This window comes from Dasypus novemcinctus, chromosome 14 (genome assembly GCF_030445035.2).
Source record: "Dasypus novemcinctus isolate mDasNov1 chromosome 14, mDasNov1.1.hap2, whole genome shotgun sequence".
NCBI classification, from domain to species: domain Eukaryota; kingdom Metazoa; phylum Chordata; class Mammalia; order Cingulata; family Dasypodidae; genus Dasypus; species Dasypus novemcinctus.
The window spans coordinates 21,218,972-21,236,652 of record NC_080686.1 but is presented as its reverse complement, the minus strand read 5'-3'; the positions used below and the strand labels follow the sequence as shown (position 1 = coordinate 21,236,652).

The window sequence follows — 17,681 nt, the reverse complement described above, 5'->3', positions numbered from 1 at the left end:
TTAATTATGTTTTTTTGACCTTGTGTTCCCTGCAGTTCTCTAGTCCTTCCAGTTGCTCTCTTGTTTGTTCCAGTTTTGGCTTTGTTTTTTCATGTTAGAGTCCGGTGCTCTCTGGCTGCCCATTCATATTTAAAGGTGAAGCACTGAAAGGCTGCATGCAAGTTCTGGATTGCTAGGGGCGGAACTTGTCTCTCGGGCTTCACTCTGGGATGATGTTATAAAGACTCGGCTCTAAGTCTTTTCTCTAGGGCTGTTTGGTTTTTCTACCAGACTCCTACCTGGAGTGGTGTATGTCTTCATGCTACTGAGCATGTGTTTAGTTTTTTGCTTAATCTCCCTCTTTTCACAGCCTGTTCCTTGCTCTCTACTGCATCCCATGTCTGCTGTAGAGCCTCTCATTCAATTTTTCTGTAGAAAAACTACCTGCCAGAGTAGGAGAGAGATGGATAACCATCAGGGAAGGAATCTGGGGCTACCGCTCCCCATTGAGACTTTGAACCATCCCGCCTTGCTGCATCTCTGCCTTCCTTGGTACTTGATACTTGATACCTATAATTTCTGAAACTTTTTGAAGTCCCATGACTTGAGTTGTTTTTCTCCTGCTGGAGGTCTTCTCTGCAGGTATCTGATACTGTGATTTCTGATCACTGTCAGTTCTTCCCCCTCTGTTTCCATCTTTTATATATTTGTTGGTAGAGCTATCTGCTTGTACATCTCCCCAGTTTGTTTTTGGTTTTGTGGGGTTTACCTTTTAAAATGTCTTTTATGCACATTTTAGAGAGATTTCAAGATGGAACAGAAATAAATATATGTGTTTAATCTGCCATGTTTAATCTAAATATATTCCCCCAACACACCAAGAACATTCAGATCTATCTCAAGTCCCAGTCTTATCATGGAGCGTTCCCCCATAACTCTTGATGTCATTGATATTTCCTGGTTTTTAAACAAGGCACTTGTTTTCAGTCCTTTGCCATGTATTTTCTTCTATGGCCATACAACTAAATTTATACTTTTTGTTATTACCTAATCTTCTTTTTTTTAAAGTTTAAAACACTTAAAACTTTGAAGAGGTATGTTTCCATTCCATTCTATTTGGTTTGCTTGTTTATTAAGCATCTATTTTGTACAAAGCATTAGGTTGATTATTACAAGGGAATATCTAAAGATCAGCCGCTAAAAGGTCTTGTGGAAAAGCAAGGTAAAACACGTGATATTGCAGGGGGCGAGGTGGCCCAGTGCAGGCGGGGAAGCCTTGTTTGGCAGTTAGGGGAAACCATATCATGATGTCATCTTTGGCACCATAGTTATTAGACCCACAAAGCAAACCTATCCTGTCTACCTCTTTTTTCCACCCATCAGATAGAAAAGTGCCTGGTATATAATATGTGCTTGGTAAGTATTTATTGAATTGATGAATGGAAAATTATTCTGGAGTCAAATGTTTAAAATAGATTGCTGTCCTATACTTTCTAAAAAAAAAAAATTTTTAAGTTGTTTTTTTCTCCCCCAATTTAGATTTTCCTTGCTGCTGCTTAACTTGGAGGAGTATTACTTTGAACAGCATACAGCTAGTCATATTCAACCCAAAGGCAGTAAGAGCGAAAGGTAAGGAAGACTTCTGGATCTCTGGACTTAGCAGACCTTTCTGATGCTAACACTTTAAACAATTCAGTGTGTGAGCATATAGATTCTTTTTTCCTTCTTTCTTAATTGGGGAATGTGGTGATACATGGGGAAAATATAATTCATGTAATTTATAGACGATAGTTAACAATAAAATTGTAATGTTTTTATAACAAAAGCAAAGTTGGTACTGTATTAATGCTAAAGGTGAAAAAAAAACCAATATAGGGTTTGGTTTTGAGATATGAATATGACTAAGCATTTTTTTTCCCTCTTCATTTTTTTTTCATTAATAAGGAGACCTTGATTATTCATTTCACTAATCTGTGTTCATCTGTGTATCATCTAAGGAACAATTGAATTAGTTGTTGGAATTAGATGAGATAAAAGTACCTGGACAGAATTTTTTAGGAGTAATGCTTCCATAACTTGTTGAGCTGCTTTTTTCTGTTATTTTTTTTTTTTCACTTGAAATAAATTTGTGAGGGGGGGTGGGGGGGATAAAGCATTTTATGGAGTTGTTTGTATAATATAAAACACTCTCTGAAGAGATGACTGTTTTTCAGTTTCATTCCCCAGAAATAACATTTCATAAAATTGGGGGCCATTCATAGTTGTTAGATACTTTTTAAAATTATCTCAATACATCACTTTTTTTTTTTTTTTTTTTTTAAAGATTTATTTATTTATTTAATTTCCCCCCCTCCCCTGGTCGTCTGTCCTTGGTGTCTATTTGCTGCGTCTTGTTTCTTTGTCCGCTTCTGTTGTCGTCAGCGGCACGGGAAGTGTGGGCGGCGCCATTCCTGGGCAGGCTGCTCTTTCTTTTCACGCTGGGCGGCTTTCCTCACGGGCGCACTCCTTGCGCGTGGGGCTCCCCCACGCGGGGGACACCCTTGCATGGCAAGGCACTCCTTGCGCGCATGAGCGCTGCGCATGGCCAGCTCCACATGGTCAATACATCACTTTTATAAAGAAAAATTTTTTTTTTTTGAAAGAAAATTAGACACAATTGGCCCCAGATATAAGTATAACTTAAGAATGATCTAAGGAAAGCAGATGTGGCTCAAGTGATAAGGCCTCTGCCTTACGGGAGGACCTGGATTCTCCTTGGGAAAAAGAAGAGAAAGCATGCCAGCGCGGCGAGCCAGTGCCCACGTGGGTGCCCGTGCGGTGAGACAAGTGCCCATGCGGTGAGTCGAGTGCCCACATGAATGTCCGCATGGCGAGCTGAGGGCCTACGCAGCCAAGCTGACTGATGGCGCAGTGAGCCAGTGCCCATGCAAGTGAGTCATGCAGCAAGATGAGGACGCAACAAAAGAGAGACAAACTGGGGAGAGTCAAGGTGAAGCACAGCAGAGACCAGGAACTGAGGTGGCGCAATTGACGGGGAACCTCTGTCCACATCAGAGGTCCCCGGATCAAATCCCCATGAATCCTAGAGGAGAAAGACGAGAAGAGAGGACAACAAAAGAAATAGTATCAGAAGATCACACAACGAATGGACACAGACAGCAAAACAGCAGGGTGGGGAACGGGGAGGGGGAGAGAAAAAAAGAATGATCTAAATGTACATGTGTCCATTTTTGATGTTAAGCATGGTCCTTTTATTTTTTAAGATTTATTTTTTATCTCTCCCCTTCCCTGCCCTTTCCCCACCCACCCCGCCCCAGTTGTCTGCTCTCTGTGTCCATTCACTGTGTGTTCTTCTGTGTCCACTTATATTCTTGTCAGCGGCACTCAGAATCTGTGTTTCTTTTTGTTGTGTCATCTTGGTGCGTCAGCCCTCCGTGTGTGCGACACCACTCCTGGGCAGGCTGCGCTTTTTTCACGTGGGGCGGCTTTCCTTACGGGACACACTCTTTGCGCGTGGGGCTCCCCTACATGGGACACCCCTGTGTGGCAGGGCACTCCTTGCGCGCATCAGCACTGCGCATGGGCCAGCTCCACACGGGTCAAGGAGGCCTGGGGTTTGAACCCTGGACCTTCCAAGGCATGGTCCTTTTAGATTACATGAAGTTTGATTTGCAAACATTTCTGTAGCTAAACTTGTATATGTGGTTGCCTCCTTAGGAAAAAGCCTGACCCTAATGTTTATTATTAAATTTTGAAAAATAAAATGAGAAAAAAAGCATGGACTAAATTCAAACTGTAATTTTTCCATGATTGTGTATAAGAAAAATCCCATTTCCTGATCAATTGTTAATAGGTAGTATTGCCTTCTGAATAGTTCTTTTGGATATAAGGAATTAAAAGCCAACAGAATTTACTGGAAACAGTAAATTCAGTGTTTCTTAACCCTTCTGATCCTTAGTTGCCTTTTCAGAGTAGTTGTAAAGATCAAATGAGGTAATAAAAATGAAATACATGGCACAAGGCTCCATGGATTAAATCATAATTACAGTACCTACAGCTTTTGCTAACCTCTATGAGGTAGAGATAAGGGAAAATGTTTTACTATGTTTTAAAATGTTAAACCTTTCACACCCTTCTTTTTACTTGTGTTGTTGATCTTTTATTAGTTGACACTTTAGTGACCTACTTCCTAAATGTATTAGGATTCTTTTATGACTTTTGTTATGTTCATTAAATAATCCTTTGTTCTTTGTACATTGATCCCTAGGAAAATCAGAGGCTCCCTGAAAATATGTTCAAAGTCAGTGATTTTTGAACCAGATGCAATATCCCAACCTATAATTAAGGTAAACACACTTCAAATGTTAGCAGGAGCATTCTTATTTTTTGTGTATATTTCACCTTTACTTATTTCTATAATCTTTCTCAATTTTATCCAGATTCCATTGAGAGATTGTATAAAAATAGGAAAACATGGAGAAAATGGAGCCAGTAGACCGTTTGAAAAGTATGTCACTGTCACTAAATGTTTAATTCTACATCAGCCAAAAAAATAATACATATATATATTTAATCACTCTTATCTGCATTTTAGGGCAAAATCTGGGAAGATTTCTCTCATATTCAGCCAGGTAAGAAGCAAACAGTAAATACTTTCCCTAACATGAATGAACACGTATGCATTTATTTTTTCCCTTTTCACGTGATAAAATTATTTGTAGAAATAGCAAATGAAGATCAATGGAATAGATTCTTAAGTGCTTTTAAAATTTAATCATTGGCAAATATATTTTTAAAAGATGTGATCCCTACTGGGCATGAGTATTGATAATCAAAGAATTTGTACTGTGTGATACATGCAGGCTTACAATTATGTCCCGAAGGAGCCCCGAGAATGTTTTGAGGGTACCTTTTCCAGACAAGGCAGAGACTTTGAGAGGAAGGGAGGGCCGTTCCTCCTGTAGCCCCCAGTCCCTAGAAGGCGTGAGGCCCGCCTGGCTCCCTGGATGGGCCTCAGGTCTACCCGCGGTGACAACCACATCAACAACTCAGGGTGTGGCTCGCAAATAATTGTGACCCTCAGGGTCAAAACCTTTTGTTCACTCCAAATTTATTCTACATACATTTATATAGTCTGTAGATTCTTTTTAAAACATTGTAAACAAGAAAGGAAAAGAGATCGCCTCCCACTTTCTTTTGGCTCTGGGCTTCAGTTCATCTTGAAAATGAAGGGTTAGGAGAGATCAGTGTTGCCCGAACAGCCTGCAGAGCCCTGGTCCTTGAGAGAAGAATCGTCAGTGACCTCTTAAGTTTAGGGAAATCTGTGTAAGCACATTTTTTTTTTTTTACTTCATGACTTGACTCAAAGCACTTAGCATCCTAGCATGTACTGTGAGGCTCAAAAAAGGAGAATGGTTAGGAGCAGCAGAGTTTGCAGTGCTTTTTGGATCCCTGGACCTTTTTGTTCATGGCACATATATAATAAAAATTATTTCATGAAAGCGGAGAGATCTCTGATTAGATGATTTTCAAATGAAAAAATGATTTCCACTTTTGTAGTTCTAATTTTACAGAAGAAAACATTTCACAGGCTATCTTTGACTTCGGTTTCTTTTCATCAGCATATATGACAATAAGTAATTAATTTGTAAAAGGGACACCATTATTTTTGGAGGGGGTTGTGAATATATGTCTGATACCTGAAGAAACTGGCCATAATTTCACCCACCAGCCATTTACTGGGCTCTTGGTATGCGCAATACATTGGACTGATTAATGAGAAGTGTGCTCTGATTTTTATAAGGCATTAATGATCATATTATTATCTCATGGTTGCAAGGGTTAACTGTGGTCACCCAGGGGGGTCTCACTTGGGGTCTCACACGTGATTAAAGTCACAGTTACTGGGGCTGGAGGCATCTTGGAGGCGTCTTCATTCCCGGAGGCTGGGACCTCAGCTGGAGCTGTTGGTGGGAACACCTATATGTGGCAATTTACATGGTCCCAAGTGTCAGTGCTTCAGGAGGACCAGGAAGAATTTTATCACCTTTTTTTTTCTGTTAAAAAAACCTTTATTGTAAAATTTTAAAATAAAATAGAAAAATAGAAAGAAATGACAAATTTTGAAAGAGAGTGTAAGGCCAAGTTAGACTTAATATAATCAATTATAAAAAATAGTATAGCAACAAACATTTATAAATAAATAATTCTAATATAGAAATTAATTATAACATAATTCTAATTTTTATATTACAGCTCTAACTATTGGGCATAATAATCTCCAAGAATGAAACTGATTATTGGTTTAGTTATTTAATTTCCATTTATACCATAATTCTTTCTGGATAATCAAATTCCTATTTGGGAATTCTTCACATCTTAGTGGGGTGAATTACTGCAGATAACAACATGCCAATTCATAATTTTATGAGGCAGAAAAAAAATATCTTTCAACAGTAGTCATGCTAACTCATTATTGATCTAGATGGATAGTTTTAATTAACGAGTATGCATAAGAAAGTGTTAAAGAAAAATGAAGTATCCAAAAATATATCTCTTCTCCAGCCCTCCTCAATTAAAAGCAAGTGTTTATTTTATATGAAAGAATTTATAGAATACTGATCACAGGAACAGTTTGCTAGTTGCACAGAGTAAACATTGTTGTACTATAATGTTGTTATTTTACATTTACCTGTTTCTAGCCCAGCTCTTTTTTTTCGGTTACCGTTTGGAATACCTTTTCCCAACCTTTCACTTTTAACCTGGTTGTGTCCTTATGTCTGAGGTGGGTCTTATAGACAACATATAGATGGCTCATACTTTTTTATCCATTCCATCAGTCTATGTCTTTTGATTGGAGACGATTAACATTCAGTGTTATTACTGTAAAGGCATTACTTACTTCATCCATTTTGTTCTTCAGTTCTCTGTTGTCATACCATTCCACTATCTGTCTTATCCTTTAGTTTACCCTTCGTAATAATCTTCATTTCAACACTTTTCTCGAGGTCTCTTGCTCTTGTTTTTTCCTTTCAGGCAGCAACACCCCTTTAGTATCTCTTGTAATTCTGGTCTTGTGTGACATAGTCTATCAGTTTTTGTTTGTCTGTGAAGACTTTGAACTCACCATCTTTTATTTCCCCCACAATCTGCATCTGCCTTCTACCTAATCTTTTTTTAAAAATTTATTGAAGTATATTGCTCATAAACAATAACTTGTGAACTTACAAAACAAACATATATAACATCATACAAGACTCTCTACCACCAATAACTTGCATTATTGTTAAACCTTTTTATAATGATTAAAGAGCATTGTCAAAATATTATTAAACAAAGTATTTTCCCCCCAAAATCCTATTATTATTATTTTTATATCATTTGTATATGAACATACATAAAAAATTAAGTGTATAGTAAAAGTTGTGAACTTACAAAGCAAAAATGCATAGCATCAAACAAGGGTCCCATACATCAACCCTCCACCAACACCTTGCATTGTCATGAGACATTTGTGACAAAATATGAAAGAATATTGCCAAAATCTTACTACTAATCATAGTCCTTATCTTACATTTGGTGTGTTTTTTCCTCAACCCACCCTATTATTATTTTTTAAATATATTTTTTATGACAGAAGTTGGGAGCTTATAAAACAATCATGCACATGTACAAAATTCCCAAACAACACCCCTCTATCAACATACCAAAACGTGGTGTGTCATTTGCTACAGATAAAATAATATCATCTGATTGTTAACATGTCCATAGTGTACACTTGGCTCACATTTTCCATACTGCCTCATCAACACAAGATCACATAGATGCAAGAATATTGTTACTACTAACCACAGTCCATAGGTCACTCCAGCTGTATTTTTCCCATGCTTTTCCACATTTCCGACACCCTGCAGTAGTGATATACATTTGCTCTAGCTAACAAAGGGCACTCCTGCATCTGTACCATCAACCACAATTCTCATCCACCTCTTGGTTTACTATGCTATCCAGTTCCTAGATTATTCTCTAGCGTATTCTCTGGCATTTAGATAACTAGACTACCATTTTCAGTCACATCCCCATTTATAAACTAGCTATTACTCACTGTGTGTTACCATCCACTCTATACATTTCCACACTTTTACAGTAAAGCTAATTAAAACTCTACATACATTAAACATCAGTAGTCCACTCAGTTCTCCTCTTACCTCCTTTAAGAATCCACCACCTACCACCAGGTCTTAAAGATATTTTCCAGTAATTTCTTCTGGAGGTTTTATGATTCTTGCTTTTATTTTTAGTTTGTTGATCCATTTTGATTTAATTTTTAGATAAGGTGTGAGATAGGGGTCCTCTTTCTTTTTTTCTGCTATGGATATCCTATTCTTTCAGCACCATTTGTTGAATGGATTGTTCTGCCTGAGCTGTGTGAGTTTGACAGGCTAGTCAAAAATCACTTCACCATACCTGTGAGGGTCTGTTTCTGAACCATAAATTTGGTTTCATTGGTCTATTGTGTCTGTCTTTAGGCCAGTACCATGTTGTTTTTACCACTATAGGTAGGTATTATGATTTAAAGTCTAGAGATGGGAGTTCATTTCTCCTTTTTATGATGTTTCTGGCTATTCAGGACTTCTTACCCTTCCACATAAATTTAATGATCATGTTTTCAATTTTTTCTTTAAAGTTGGTGGAATTTATTGGGATTGCATTAAGTCTGTTTATCAATTTGAGTAGAATTGACATCTTAATGATATTTAGTCTTCTAATCCATGAGCATTTAATGTTCTTCCAGTTAGTTAGGCCTTTTTAAATTTCTTTTAACATTGAGTTGCAGTTTTCTGAATACAAATGCTTTATATCGTTGGTTAAGATTATCCATGACTATTTGAGTTTTATCTGTCATATTTATTTTCACCACTCTTTTGACACTTTTAGTTACTTTTATTGATATAATCTTCATTTCTAGACTCTCTTCCAGGCCCCTCTCTCCTGTCTTTTCTTTTCAGGCTCTAGCACACCCTTTAGTGTTTCCTGAAATATTGGTCTCTTGCTTAGAAATTCTCTCAGTTTCTGTTTATCTGTGAAAATTCTAAACTCACCCTCATTTTTAAAAGATATTCTTGCTGGATATAAGATTCTTGGCTGGAAGTTTTTCTCTTGTAGTATCTTAAATATATCATACCACTGTCTTCTTGCCTCCATGGTTTCTGGTGAGAAATCAGCACTTAATCTTATTGGATATCCCTTATATGTTATACTTTGCTTTTCTCTTACTGTTCTCAGAATTCTCTCTTTGTTTTTGGCATTTGACATTTTGATGAATATGTGTCTTGGAGTTGGTCTAGTAGGATTTTTTCAGATGGGAGTATGCTATGCTGCTTGGACAGGGATATCTATGTCCTTCAATAGGGTTGGGAAATTTTCTACCATTATTTCTTCAAATATTCCTTCTTCCCCTTTTCCCTTTTCTTCTCCTTCTGGGACACCCAGGACACATATGTTTACAAGCCTTTGCTGTCATTTACTTCCCTGAGACCTTGTTCAATTGTTTCCATTCTTTCTTTCATCTGTTCTTTTGAATGTTCACTTTCAGAGACCATGTCTTCAAGCTCACCAATCCTTTCTTCTACCTCCCCAAATCTGCTATTATATGATTTCAACTTTTTAAAAATTATTACACCTTTCATTCCCATAAGATCTGCTATTTTTCTATGTATGCTTTCAAATTCTTCTTTATACTCATCCAATGTCTTAATATCCTTCATCTCTTTAGCCATGTCATTGAATTTATTAAGGAGATTTGTTTGAACATCTATGATTAGTTGTCTCAACTCCTTTATGTCATCTGGAGGCTTATCTTATTCCTTTAACTGGGCCACAGCTTCCTGTTATTCCTTTAACTGGGCCACAGCTTCTTGGTGTGGATTGTAATTTTTTGTTGGTGTCTTCACATCTGGCTTACTAGAGTATTTTTTCTGGGTGCAGTTTTTCTCTTTAGTTTAGGGCTTACTATTCTTTCTCCCTTGCTGGTTGTGCAGTAGGAGCCAAGTATGTAGTTAGTGCTGTAAGCTGCGGAGGTTCATGCTGCCCTCATTGTGCCAGGGACCAATGAAGGTTCTTCTGGCTTTCTCCTTTGCTAGGGATAGGAACAGAGTCATAGCTGTGTGGAATAATCCAAGTGCAGACCTAGACTGCAGTTGCCCAGAGAGACTAATGAAGATTCACATCCCTTTCTCCCCTGCCTGGGGCAGGGATGGAGCTCCAGGTGTGGGCAGGAATCTATGCAATATGGGTCCAAGACAACCACAGTTGCCCTGGTAGACTATTGATTTTCATCCATGTCAGCCAAAGTTCCCTGCAGTTACCTGTATAGGCTGGTGCAGGGCTCCTCAGCCTCCTCCCCACCAGAGGTGGGGCTGAAGCCTAGGCAGGCTGCTGGTTAATATGCATGAAAGAAACTGGTTCCTGCTGACACGGAGAGTGTCAGTCAGCCCGGCTTCCCCTCAGGCTGGGGGCGGAGTCAGAATGGCAGCTACTGGCCTCTTTCTGACTTGGGCTGGTTCACATCCCCCTGTTCCCAGGGTTATCTCTTAGCCAGTCAAGTCTACCAATCAGTAGCTGAAATCAGCAGCCAACCATCTCCTCCTCCCCTTTTTCTGGGAAATGAAGCCTCCAATTCCAGCCACAGAATAGCTCCTGGGGTGGCTTGTGCCACCAGAGTAGGATGATCACCGGCCTCCATGGCTTGGCCGGTAACTTCCCAGAGAGGCTGGTGCAGGTCCCCGCAGTTCCTTCCTGCTGGAGGTGGCACTGGGGCCTAATCTAGACCTGCAATCTGATCTGGGTAGAAAGAAGCCTGTCCCCACCAGCACTGGGATTCTCATTCTGCTCCACTTCCCCTCATGCCAGGCACGGAGTTAAGATGGCAGTTCCCGGCCTCTTTCTGACTTGGACAGACTCAAACTTTAGCTGTTCTCAGGATTATACTGTAGCCCACTGAATTTACTCATCAGTAGCTGAAATTGGTGCCCAACCGTTTCATTTCCAGCCACTGAACAGCTCCCTAGGCGGCTTGTGCCTCCAGTGGAGGATGGACACTGGTCTCTGCAGCATGGAGTGCTCTACTTATGAGTCTTCTCTGCAGACGGGCATTCTCCTCCTTCCACTCCCCCAACGACATTGCAGGATGCTCTTCTGGTCTCTTGGAGCCCCCAAACAGGTGCTTCAGCTAGCTCAGATAGCTCTGAGTGTTTGCTAACTGCTCTGTAGCAGGAGCTGACTCTAGGAGCTCCTCACTCTGCCACCATCTTGCTGGTTCCTTCTTCCTAATCCTCACCCTCATTTTTGAAGGACAGCTTTCCTGAGTACAGAATTCTTGGCTGGCAGTTTTTCTCTTTAATGACCTTAAATATATCATACCACTTTCTTCTCTCCTCCATAGGTTCTGATGAGAGGTCGGCATTTAATCTTATTGAGTCTCCCTTATATAGGATGCTTCGCTTTTCTCTTGCTGCTTTCAGAATCCTCAATCACTGATATTTGTCATTCTGAATAGTAGATGTCTTGGGGTAGGTCTATTCAGATTTATTCTGTTTGGATGTGTTGTCCTTTTTGGATATTGATAGTCATGTCCTTCATAAGGGTTGGGAAGTTTTCAGTCATTATTTCCTCAAATATTCTTTTTGCCACTTGTGTTAGTTGGCATCAAACTCCAACATCAAAACTCCAACATTAAAAGCCCTCAACTCTGTCCTTTGCCGTGCCTTTTATCTGTGGTATGGTACTGGCCACAGATAAACTGGCACAAGAGGTTTATATGATTACTTAATCAAGCAAATGTCTGAATCCAGTATAATCTTTTTTTTTTAAGATTTATTTAATTTATTTCTTTCCCCTTCCCCCCCATTGTCTGTTCTCTGTGTCCATTTGCTGTGTGTTCTTCTGCATCTGCTTGTATTGTCAGGTGGCACTGGGAAACTCTCTCGTTGTGTCATCTTGCTGTATCAGCTCTGTGTGTGTGTGGTGCCACTCCTGGGTGGGTTGCACTTTTTTCACACGGGGCAGCTCTCCTTGCGGGGCACACTCTTTGCATGTGGGGCACCCCTACACGGGGGCATCCCTTGTGGCAGGGCACTCCTTGCGCGTGGCAGGTTAGAAAGCCCTGAGTATCGAAACCAGGACCCTCCATATGGTAGGCGGATGTTCTATCAGTTGAGCCATGTCCACTTCCCTGAATCCAATATATTCTAATATGCCCAGAGGAAAAGATCAGTTTACAAACATAATCCAATATTTCTTTTTTGAATTCATCAATATCAAACTGCTACACCCCTTTTCCATTCTCTTCTTCTGGGACACCAATAATGCAAATGTTTGCATGTTTTGCATTGTTATTCAATTCCCTAAGACTCTGTTCCATTTTTTCCATTCTTTTTCTGTTCTGTCTTTTCCAGCTCAGATGTTCTGCTTTTGAAGTTACTAAATCTGTCTTCAAGTAATTTATATCTGCTGTTATGTGCCTTTCATGTTTGTTTTTTTTTTTAAGATTTATTTTATCCGCCCCCCGCCCCTTGTGGCTTGCTTGCTGTCTACTCTCTGTGTCCATTTGCTGCATGTTCTTCTGTGTCTGCTTGTCTCCCTTTTTGTGTCATCTTGCTGCATCAGCTCTCTGTGGGCATGGGCTGTCACCTCTCCATGGGTGCAGGCCAGCTTGTCCCCACAAGGAGGCCTTGGGAAGCAAACCCAGGGCCTCCCATATGGTAGATGGGAGCCCAATCGGTTAAACCACATCTGCTTCCCCATCTCATGTATTTTTAATCTCATCCATCATGTCTTTCATTCCCATAAGGTCAGTTATTTTTCTTTGCAGGCTTTCAAATTGTTCTTATTTTTTAAAAGATTTATTTTATTTATTCCCCCCCACACCTCATTGTGCTTGCTGTCTATTCTCTGTGTCTGTTGTGTGCCCCCTGTGTCTGCTCATCTTCATTTTAGGAGGCACTGGGAACCGAACCCAGTTGCTTGAGTCACCTTTGCTTCCTGCTGGTTGTGTCTTTCATTGTGTCTCCTTGTTGCATCATATCATTGTATCAGCTCACCACACCAGCCGGTCACATCCACTCGCTTTCTTGCTTGTCTTCTTTTGGAGGCACTGAGAACTGAACCTGGGACCTCGCATGTGGTAGGTAGGCACCCAACTGCTTGAGCCACATCCACTTCCCTCAGATTGTTCTTTGTGCTCTCCTAGTGTCTTCTTAATATCCTTTATTTCTATAGTCATATTTTGTATAAATTCTTTGAAGTAATTTAGGAGAATTGTGTGATTATCACTGATTTGTCTTAAATCCTATATCTCTTCAGGATATTTGGTTTGTTCTTTTGACTGGGCCATCTCTTTCTGTTTCCTAATATAGCTTGTAATTTTTTGCTAATATCTAGGCTTCTGAATATGTTGGTGAATTTACTCTGATGACTAATTTCTCTCTCTCGCCTATTGTTGTTTTTCCCCCACAACTTTTCTTTGATATTTGGCTCAACTTAGTCTTTAAAATTGCTCAGCTTAAGTTTTCTTTTTTTTTTCTAATTTAATTTAATTTTTTGTCTTTATTTATTTAGTTAATATTACATTAAAAAAATATGAGGTCCCCATATACTCCCCCACCCCCCTCACCCCACTCCTCCCCCCATAACAACAACCTCCTCCATCATCATGAGACATTCATTGCATTTTGTGAATACATCTCTGAGCACCGCTGCACCTCATGGTCAATGGTCCACATCATAGTCCACACTCTCCCACATTCCACCCAGTGGGCCATGGGAGGACATACAATGTCCAGTAACTGTCTCTGCAGCACCACCCAGGACAACTCCAAGTCCCGAAAACGCCCCCACATCTCATCTCTTCCTCCCACTCCCTACCCCCAGCAGCCACCATGGCCACTTTCTCCACACCAATGCCACATTTTCTTTGATTACTAATCACAGTAGTTCATGAATAGAATATCAGTAAGTCCACTCTAATTCATACTCTATTCCTCCATCCTGTGATCCTTGGAATGGTTGTGTCCACTCCACATCTATTTCAAGAGGGGGCTTAGATTCCAGATGGATGCTGGATGCAATCCTCCTGCTTTCAGTTGTAGGTACTCTTGGCTCCCTGGTGTGGTGGTTGACCTTCTTCACCTCCATGTTAGCTGAGTGGGGTAAGTCCAATAAATCAGAGTGTAGGAGCTGAAGTCTGTTGAGGCTCAGGGCCTGGCTATCACATGGTCAGTCCAGGGATTCAGGTCCCCTCGGTCTATATTAAACCCCAGCACCAACTACAGATCCATTAAAAGTAACAGGAAAGGCTTGTGGACAAAGATCACATCTGAGTCCAGCTCCATCACACAGAAACACAAACTCCAAAATAGGGCCCACTGACATGGCACTGAACTCCATCTGCCATGACCATAGAACCTGTGGGTCTCTGTAGCCCTCAGCAGAACCAATACCTGGGGTTGTATCTACTTTATCTGTCTCTGGGACTCTGCTGAGGTGTGCATAAGGGCAACCCCTCTGATAACCTCCTGGCTCTTTTTGGAGACTCATAGCCATATAAACTCATTTGTCCTTTCCATTTCCCCCTTTGATTCAGGTCAAAAAGCATTTTTAACTCCTGGTATTATATGTAGATTGAGATATTCTGTTGGTCCAAGTTGACCTTTTTATTCAAGGTCATTTTCTAGTTACATCATCAGCTGGTACTTGGTAGTAATCCCTTGGCACCAGGGAGGCTCATCCCCAGGAGTCATGGCCCATGCTGGGGGGAAGGCAACGCATTTACATGCTGAGTTTGGCTTCAAGACTGGCCACATTTGAGCAACACGGAGGCTCTCAGGAGGTAACTCTTAGGCACCCTGCAGTTCTAGGCCTTGTTCTTATTTCAGGTGCACAGGCTCATAAGCATAGTCATTAGTATCAAGGGCTCATTGTTGGACCTTTCTTCTTTTTTGGTCTTTGCCGTTGCACTTTGGGGAATATTGCTGTTCCTTTAGGGACTGTGATAGAGCTCCCCTGGCTAGGAACTCAGCACTCCCTCGGTTGTTGTTTTTAATTGTATCCACTATGAAAATATCCAAACATTTTTATGTACCCTGGATGTATGCCCTGGAGAACTCCCTGCCAACCATGTGTCCCCTGTCAATAACATCCCACACCAGTATTCCTCCCCTGCCATTGTTGAACCTCTCTATGATCCAAAACTTCTTGAAAAGTGAAGCCCAATATATTGCCAGGTTCCATTAATAGTAAAAAGGAATATAGTGATGAGTTGAAAGGTTAGATATAGAATACATGTTAATTTAGAAAAATTAAGGTAAAAATAAATTGGGGTATCAAAAAATTTTAAAATGCAAAGCTTTGTTTTTGATATTTTGCCTTCCATCACTGCAATAAGTGTTGCCTTGTATGCAAATTGGCAAGGCAACTACTTCCATCTTTTCCTCAGTGTCTATGTCCTATCCTTTTCTTTTTTCTAATTATTAAGCTTATCCTCACAAAGTTTCAGATCACAGTAATTCATATATACAATATACAGTACTCCCACATATCCAACATAAAACCTTTTCCCTTCCACAGCAATAATCTTTTTATATATTAATAGTATATTTACTGAACCTGATGTGCAGATATTGAGACAATAGCTTTCAAACAAGGTAACATTTGTGTTTACATTGTGGTTTATATTTTAGACTATACAGTTTTCTAAATTTTTATCTTATGTTTTACATTATGATTTACATTTTAGCCTATCAGCCCCTATATATTTTTGGTGTAATTTTACTTGTCTTATATCCATTCTTGTGTAATCTTGTGGAACACTTCTATTGCCCACACAGTTACTTTGGTTCCATCTATTCAATACCTCTTTCCCCCTCCCCTTAGGGCCCACAGTGACAGTCAATCTTCATTGCTTGAAGGGCCATGTTCAGAGATACTTGCAACAGTGTTGAGGGCTTGACATGTTCAACTGCTGTAATGCACTGGGAGCCACCATTCTCTCAAGAGATACAATTCCCTCTATTTGAGAGCATCAGTCCTCCCCAGGATGTGGGTATACCTTCACTCTCATTATATGGGTCTCTATCCAATGATATAATCCACTATGACAAAATGAGAAAATTGCTCAGCTTAAGTTTTCGAAGTCAGGCCAGGGACTCACTAGTGGGGCGCAGATTTTCTCCCAGGGGTTGGATACAGAGAGTGTGAAGTTTTTGTCCATGTAATTTCCAGACTGACCAGCAGATGGTGCTAGTTAGCACACCTTTCCCCTAAGGTGTTTCAGTCTCCGTTTTCCTGTGTTCCTGTGTTGAATCTCCAGAGCGGGCTCTGCTGGCTGAATTCACTGAAGAAAAGCACCCTGACCTCACCTCCCTTATCCCTTGAAACGGCTGACTGGAAGGAAGATATCTGTTCGCCTCAGTTGGCTGCAGCCAGCTAGGGGTTTTACCTCTGCTTCATGTCCAGGGGGTGGGGAAGGGGAGCCCTTCCCGGTTGCCACAGGGGCTTTGTTACTCAGGTTTGTCATTTCAGCTTCTTCATCTGTCTGCCCCTCACCTTCCAGGGTGTTGTGTAGTACTGTCCTGGTCTGCTGACGCCCAAAGCAGGTACCTCAGACAGCTTTTGGTTCTTTCTCTGTTATTTTTGTGAGAGTATTTGGCTCTATCTGTTTGTCTGTTGCCATCTTCCCACAATCCTCCAGGACACCATTATTAATAATTCTGGCTGTGCTGCACACTCATTATTTCTATATTATTGTTCTGCATCATGGCCTTATTCTGGAAAGTCCATATCCTAAAAGGAAGAAGTATGATTGCTGTCCTTTATTAAACATCAATAACTTTAAGCTGAGAAATGGAGATTTAAAAAAACCACCCCACCCACTTTTAATAGTTTATAAAAGAGGTCTCGGATTAAACAATACTCGCAGTCAGCTTGATGCCAATGGATAGCTGGATGCAAACTACCCCTTCAAGTATTGTTTTAAGTTTTCTGGGTCAAACATATCACCAGGCAACTTTTGTGTTTAGGTTGAAAGGTCTCAGAAATATAATGCCTTAGGTTTTACTTCCAAACTTTTAATGCTACTAGAATAAAGAGAAATAATCACTTAATTAATTCTTTCAGTAAGTATTATAGTCATTGATCTGGCGATACAGGGGAGAACAGAACACCCAAAGCCCCTCTCCCTGCTGGCTTTCTCCTGCTGTGAGGGACGCAGACCGTGAACATGGGCCGCCATGGCCGGGGGAGAGCAGTGCTTTGAAGGACGCTGAAGCAGCGCAGCATAGACAGGGATGTGTGCTGCCTTGGAGTAGTCAGGGACGGCCTTGCCGAGAGGGACGTTAGAGAAGAGCTGTGAAAGGGTGGGGGGTGAGCCATGCAGCGATCATGAGGAGCGACCTTCCAGGTAGAGAGAACGGCAAGGGTAGAGGCCGAGGTGAGACGCCCTCCGCAGATGGCTGTGGGGGTCCTGGGCGTCTTCAGTGGCCTCCACAGGGGTCATTTCAGGAGCGTGGTACATGAAAACCTGTTGGGGGCTCGAGGTATTCGGTACAAGCAACTCTTGCCAAGAGTTTTGCCACAAAAAGGAAGAGAGGCTGGCAAAAGAAGGATGTGAGATCAGGGAGAATTTGGATCCGTTTCAAACGGGACGG

General features: G+C 40.7%; 1 protein-coding gene across 3 annotated transcripts in view; it reads left to right on the top strand.

Moving 5' to 3' along the window:
• NSMAF (neutral sphingomyelinase activation associated factor) overlaps window positions 1-17,681 on the top strand; it is a 73,235-nt gene that overhangs the window by 14,053 nt on the left and 41,501 nt on the right. For all 3 annotated transcript variants that reach the window (XM_058275555.1, XM_058275554.1, XM_071207823.1), the window contains exons 2-5: window positions 1,519-1,608; window positions 4,247-4,325; window positions 4,419-4,486; window positions 4,574-4,610. In XM_058275555.1, coding sequence (XP_058131538.1) covers window positions 1,519-1,608; window positions 4,247-4,325; window positions 4,419-4,486; window positions 4,574-4,610 — 274 coding nt within the window. The remainder of the gene's footprint in view (window positions 1-1,518; window positions 1,609-4,246; window positions 4,326-4,418; window positions 4,487-4,573; window positions 4,611-17,681) is intronic.